This window comes from Meleagris gallopavo, chromosome 8, assembly GCF_000146605.3.
Source record: "Meleagris gallopavo isolate NT-WF06-2002-E0010 breed Aviagen turkey brand Nicholas breeding stock chromosome 8, Turkey_5.1, whole genome shotgun sequence".
NCBI classification, from domain to species: domain Eukaryota; kingdom Metazoa; phylum Chordata; class Aves; order Galliformes; family Phasianidae; genus Meleagris; species Meleagris gallopavo.
In genome coordinates, this window is record NC_015018.2 from 10,319,535 (window position 1) to 10,326,387 (window position 6,853).

The 6,853-nt window shown below is 38.3% G+C and overlaps 1 protein-coding gene across 1 annotated transcript in view; it reads left to right on the forward strand.

The window, feature by feature from the left end:
• VPS26A (VPS26, retromer complex component A) overlaps nucleotides 1-6,779 on the forward strand; it is a 9,501-nt gene extending 2,722 nt beyond the window's left edge. The window contains exons 3-8 of the mRNA XM_031554374.1: nucleotides 684-840; nucleotides 967-1,131; nucleotides 1,774-1,880; nucleotides 2,910-2,978; nucleotides 3,777-3,919; nucleotides 5,066-6,779. Of these exons, the coding sequence (XP_031410234.1) occupies nucleotides 684-840; nucleotides 967-1,131; nucleotides 1,774-1,880; nucleotides 2,910-2,978; nucleotides 3,777-3,919; nucleotides 5,066-5,179 (755 nt within the window). The 3' untranslated portion in view covers nucleotides 5,180-6,779. The remainder of the gene's footprint in view (nucleotides 1-683; nucleotides 841-966; nucleotides 1,132-1,773; nucleotides 1,881-2,909; nucleotides 2,979-3,776; nucleotides 3,920-5,065) is intronic.
• Nucleotides 6,780-6,853: the final 74 nt, after the last annotated feature.

The window sequence follows — 6,853 nt, forward strand, 5'->3', positions numbered from 1 at the left end:
TTTTTTTTTTTTACTTTTCCATATTTCCTTCAAGTTTTAATACAATAATACAAAAAACTTCCCCAGCAGTGTGACTGCACTGCTTGGAGATCAGCTCCAGCTACATGTTACAAATACATTTCAAGCCTGCTCTTCTGTGTGCTTTTCTGACTGATACAGTAAATAACTGTTGAAGTGATACAATGTTTTGTCATAGCAGCAAAGCACACCTTTCTTTGTGCCTGTATTAGAAAGTAAGTGGTTACTAGATGACACATGCTTCTATCGAATTGGCTGTAATGAACTGTGAAATTATTTGCACAATTATTCCCTTCTGGAATGTTTCAATCTGTTAAAAAAAAAACCAAACAACAGAAACAAACAACGAAAAACAAAACACCTGAAGAAAGGAAAAAAAAACCCCAAACCTCATTTCTGCTGCTGCCTATGTGCTTACCTGGTATTTTCATAGGTAATTGTGGAGATGCTTGTTTTTATATAATAAAGTGATTTTATTTAACAGTAAGATATAGCTTTTTTTATTATCTAAGTGGGAATTGTATGACATAGGTCTAGGGATGAATAATAATTGCAGTTAATGTTTTAACTTATTGTATGTATTAGTTTTGGTTTAAAAAAAAAAGAAAAAGAAAAACCAACAACAAAACACTGAAACCTGCTCTACTTTATCTTCTTCCATGTAGAGCTCTTCAATGACAAGAGCAATACACATGAATTTGTCAACTTAGTGAAGGAACTCGCCTTACCTGGAGAACTGACCCAGAGCAGAAGCTATGACTTTGAATTCATGCAGGTTGAGAAACCATATGAATCCTACATTGGTGCCAATGTCAGACTGAGGTTTGTATCTGTTAGGACTTCTTTTCCCCTCCTACCCTGTAGGGTATTCCATAATTTAGCAATTGTGTTGTCCCTCTTTTCCTCAGTGCTGGATAATTCTGGCTAACTTTGTGGCCTTCTCTCTAGGTATTTTCTAAAAGTGACAATAGTGAGACGGCTGTCAGACATAGTGAAAGAATACGATCTGATTGTTCATCAGCTTGCTACATACCCAGATGTAAACAACTCCATTAAAATGGAAGTAGGCATTGAAGACTGTCTTCATATAGAATTTGAATACAATAAATCAAAGTAAGTGTGACTTAAATTGAAATGTGCTAATAAATATCTTGGAAGAAAAAGGTAGAAAAAAAAAACTTAGGAGGAAGTTTTTCACTGAGCGGATGAAACAGGTTGCCCAAGGAGGCTGTGGATGCTCCATCCCTGGGTGCATTCATGGCCAGGCTGGATGTGGCTCTAGACAGCCTGTTGTAGTGGTTGGTGACCCTGCCTGTGGCAGGGGATTGAAACCAGGTGATCATTGAGGTCCTTTTCAACCCAGGCCATTTATGATTCTACTTGATGAAGAACCTGGCTTCTACAGACTTGAAATTTAAAGCAGCGCTTTCAATGACTATTGTATGAGCTGTTTGCTTACTAATTATGATGGATTTCTATGAGGAATCCTAGTCTGTTTTGCCTTCAGTACTAATGAGGAGGTCACTGCAGATATTTGTGGGTGGTTTTTTTTTAAAAAAAAAAAACTGCAGTACATCCTTTACTGGTACTGCAGTGATGGAAAGGTGATAATTACACTGGTCTGGTTGAGATGCTTAATTCGGTGGGGAAGTTATATCTGAGTAAGAGATGGATAAGGTAACTGCCTATGTAACTTATTTTGAAGAAGGTGTAAAAGAATGGTTACTCTTTAATGAAAACCCATTTCTTTTAAAGGTATCACTTAAAGGATGTGATTGTTGGAAAAATTTATTTCCTCTTAGTGAGAATAAAAATTCAGCACATGGAGTTGCAGCTGATCAAAAAGGAGATTACTGGAATTGGTAAGAAAAAATCTGAAAGAGATACTCAACTTTGTGCATACTTGAAGAATGAAGTCAGTAGTTGCAGTTTGGCTGAACTGATGCTCAGTGTGCTTGTTTCTCAGTGGTGTTTGCTGCTTTCATCTTGTGCAAATTGTGCAAATTAACCCTAGAGCAATGCCACAGACCTTATGAGTGTTGGGCTAACTCTACAGACTTGAACTGCTGTAAATGGAGCTCATGCAGAAATATGGAAGAGCTTAAGCAGTCTTGATTTGATAATGAACAAAGGAAAAAGAATAAAATGCATCTTGAAGACTGCTTTGTGTCTGCAGAGATAAGCTGGTGGCATGAAATCTCTCTTGTGCTGTAAAAATACACCATCTTCCATTAGCTTAAATGAGATACGATGGTAAATATCAAGAGGTTTTTAAGGAGAAGTAGTTTGATTATTGCAGATTGGGCTTGCACACTGCTGGCACTGGGAAGTCAGTAAGAGGTTGTGGCTTATGACTTGCTTCCCAAGTGGCTGGGGCCTTAGTGAGTTGCTTGTGTGGAGAACCTGCCTCTGTAGTAGTGGAGGAATGGCAGGTAGTTGTGCTTTCTTTCTTTCTTTTGTCACTAACCTAGGTGGTGCTTCATCTTAGGTGTTGGAGAACATTGGCTCTTGTGCTGACTGAAGACCTTTCAGGTTTTTAGTCTGACCATGGCCTACCAGTATCAGTTGCTAGTATTGGCCTCTGAATGGAGAAGTTTCACAGATCCTTACCCTGCGTACTTGTCCCTTATCTAAAGCCTGTGTACTGAGGGCCTCCTCGAAGAGGCTGTAGCCAGAGCTGCTGTGTCAGTACTGGAAGGAGATAGTAAGAAGCAGTTATTCTGTCTGGGAGATGGTTTTGCTTGCTTTAATTATGTGTGACTGAAAAACAATGGAAGGTTTAAAAAAAAAAGTAATTCCAGTGCTGCAGAGTAGAAATTGCTGTGACAAACCTATCTACCTACAAAGCTTTAAAACTAAAGCATGTTCTCAGTGAAAATTTGTTTTACCAGGACCTAGTACTACAACAGAGACTGAAACAATTGCCAAGTATGAAATAATGGATGGTGCACCAGTTAAAGGTAAATACGATACTATTCTGAAGGGTAAGCATTCTCAGTTAAAATTGTACTTTAAAGAAAATAAATCAGGAGGAAAGTGGCTTGTGTAAGCTTCTTTGGGAGAAACTTCTTTCCTATTAAAAACTGATGTTTTCATTGACTTAAGGAATTTCACTAAGATCCTGGTAGTTCTTACATTTATTTAGCATTGGAAATGCTGTGTCTCATCAGTGTAGCACTTTGATTCAAGCTTGACTGCACAATGTAGATCAGCTGTTGAGAGTTCGAGATACACTTTTACAGAATAACAATAATTTAAGCTGAAAAATATCTCTTAAGGTCATCAAGTGTTTTGACTTTTACCTTTGATTTCACACTTAGCTCTGTGTATATATTTTATTTTATTTTTTTTAAACCAAACATTCTATCTCTGAACACTTGCTGCTGACATCAGGACTCAGCGTCTGAGTGCTCGTAGATGCCTTAGGCAGCAGCAGCAGTATAAAGGTGCTTTGGTAGCAAAAGGAGGTGTAACTTAGGCCCTGTCTAGGCATGATGATTAAATCTTAATCTAGACTCCCACTTACTCCTATTTGTGGGAGCTGGTGCTGGTGATATGTAGAAAAACCTTAAACTATCAAACCTAATGAGAGGTGCAAGTTGCTGGTGAGAAGGCTGTTGCCTTAGATACTGGAAGTCTGTTCCTTTCTGTGAAAAGAAAGGGCACAGTGCTTCGGAAGTTGCTCTTATTTTGCATAGATTTTAAAGCTGTTAATGTTATCTAGTTCTCAGGAACTAATTGAAGCTTTCCTCTTTAAGGTGAATCGATTCCTATAAGGCTATTCTTAGCAGGCTATGACCCAACTCCTACAATGAGAGATGTCAACAAGAAATTTTCAGTGAGGTACTTCTTAAATCTAGTGCTTGTGGATGAAGAAGATAGACGATACTTCAAACAACAGGTATGGTCTAGGTGGATCTTGTTGTGGAATTCTGGAATGTTCTGCATGCTGCTTTGAATGTTCAACATATTAGAAGCCTACTGTGCTTCATGTATGGTGTAAATAATTCTGCGGTTGAATGTACTGAAAGATGTACAGAACATCATAGCTTGCAGAATAGTGAAGATAACTGACAGTAAGGATAGAATGCTGTATGGGAACTGCTAAATCATGGCCTGAACCTCTGATTGACCACCTGAGGCGAGCAATGAGTCAGCCCTGGGAGCATAGGTGAAGGCAATTCTCCTGTGCTATTGGAAGGGGTGAAGCCTGGCTCCACCTCTCCTAGACCCATTTAAGAGCTGACAGCCAGTGGGGAAAAATCTCTTCTTAGAGTCTTCTCAGCGAGCCCAGGACAAGAGTAAGCTTTCCATCTACTCTTCTTTAGCGTGATAACCTGTTTAGCCTAACTTTCCTGTGTATTTCTTAATTATAACATCAGTATATTCATTGATTATACACATGCTAAGTGCCATAAAATAACCGTGTACTTGGAATATCAACACTATATGATTAAAATGAGCTACTTGCATGCATTTGCTTGCTTGGTTTTTGTAACTCCTGCAGATAATTTCTACTCCCAGCATTTTCCTAGGTTCAAAGCTACAAAACTGTAGTAAGAGCAAGACATTTGACTGAAAACTGTGAGGACATACTAAGGAAGGGAATAGTGGAAAGGATCGCTGGCATGAAGCTATGTAAGCTATGACAAAGTCTGTCAGAATCTTCCTTCCAAAAGATAGACAAGGTGATATGACTCTAGAAAATGGAAGGTAATTGGAGCATACAATTTCTATTATGGGCTTTGAATTTGAGAAAATGAGGAGGATCTTTCTAATACCATCAGTGAGCAGTAGGATTGTGAAAGAAGAGGTGACTGCTTTGTATTGATAAATGTGTGTTTGGGCTGCAACTAAATAGGTAAACTGTATGATTTGCAGAACAGTAACAACAGAACAGTATATTGCATATGGAAAATAATGGGATGCAGAGTTTTTTTAGTTTTTTTTTTTCAAATGCCTTTACTCATCCTGCCTAGAAATGTCTAGTGGTGCTACTGGCTTCATAGTAAGTAGTTGTTTCATAAGTGTTTGCTTCCTCAAATAGGAAATAATTCTATGGAGAAAAGCGCCTGAGAAACTGAGGAAACAACGAACAAACTTTCACCAGCGATTTGAATCTCCAGAATCACAAGCATCTGCTGAACAGCCTGAAATGTGAACTGGTATATGGTGAAAAACTTTGCAGTGCTTCAGCAGGTTTAAGATGGCAGCAGCCTGTGGGAAAAGAAGGCCAAAATTCCCATTACAACTGTCTTCCTTCATCTTACAGTGCTGCATTTACCATACTACTAAAACGTTCTTCAGTTAAACATTCAAGTATGTATATACCTTTAAAATAAAGTGCTTTCTCAAACACTGGAACTTTCTTAAGCTATTTTATACTGCATATTTACTTTTATTTGACAATGTTATATGCACTTGGATATGCATAAGCTTAGATCTAGTTATTTCCATGCATGGTAGGCCGGTGTATTTGGTTTTGCAGGTCACGGTGTAGATAAAAGCATTTCCTTTCTCATATTGGTTTATTGCATGTCTTTTTCCAATGTTGCTTACTTGCATTTGTTTTGATTTGAAATGGCAGTAAGACAAATAACTAAATCACACTAAAAATCAAGGTTTGTGGACTTGTCCTAAGATTTCTAATTGCTGTATTAGACAGGGTTTAACTGAAGCTGCATGTATATGCACTATAACTGGAGCCTTCAGACACCTTATCAAGGTTTCTAAGAAGCTTTGAATTTCAATAGCAAAAAACGTTAGTAAACGTCTTTGCCTTCCCTCCCCCCAGTTCTCATTTTGTCATTCCTCTCTTAAGCCTTTCACTTGAGTCACCTCTGATTTTTGAGGGTTCATTGGCAGCAACTAATGGCTTTGTGTAAGTTCTCATGACTTCACCTTCAGGTGGTGAGTAAAGTATCAAAGTGATTCTAAACACTGGTAACATTGATTTTGCAAATACACAGTTATGTGGGTCCTTGTGGTTTTTTGTTTCCACTTCCTTCACTATCTGTTTCCTCGCTGTCCTGATAAGAGTGGCAGAATACCCTCAGAGGAGATCTTCTTCATCTGTCTAGGCCTGTGAGGATGGTAAACATGCTTTATGTGCTCTTCTAGGAAGGTATTGCGAAGCTGAGTAAGCTCCAAAGTGACCGGAAGCTTGTCCAGCACAGCAGATTGTTTGTCTTGATCATCTCGTATGCATTTAGTGTTTGAAGAAATAGCTTAAACAGGTTAGCCTTCATCTACTCCCAGTGATGGTCTGCTTACAGACATGGGGCTTGGGCGCATCACGAGGCCTGCTGTGTGGGAGGCTACTTGCGCTCGTAGTTCACTTGGCCTTTCAACTAAGGCTTCTTGACTTCAGTGCAAGTGTCATTGGTAACCTTACTTTATGAGTAAGCAAATAATTGAATTACATTTCTGTAAGAACTGTTTTATTACTGTGGCACTTTGATAAAGCAGACAAAGACTCTGTGTACTATATGCTAGGATACTTCTCTTCATGTGGGTATCTTTGAAAGAAAGCAAATTTAACTCCCTCATGTAAGTGCCTGTTCAGAAATTTAAAGAATAAAGTAAAAAACAAAAAGCCAAATATTTTCATGGTCACTTGCATGTTGTAATCTGAAAATTATTCTGAGATATTTTGAAACTGATTGTATTTAACCAGCCTCAGATTGTGCAACCATGTATAATAAACAAGAAACGTACTGAGCTGCTATTTGACTTATTAAAATAGCTGTATTCTCACTAAACACTGCCTTGTCTTTGTTCGTGGGGGGGGTTGCTTAAACTTTTTCCATGGTAACGTTAGTTTTAATTTTGCAGG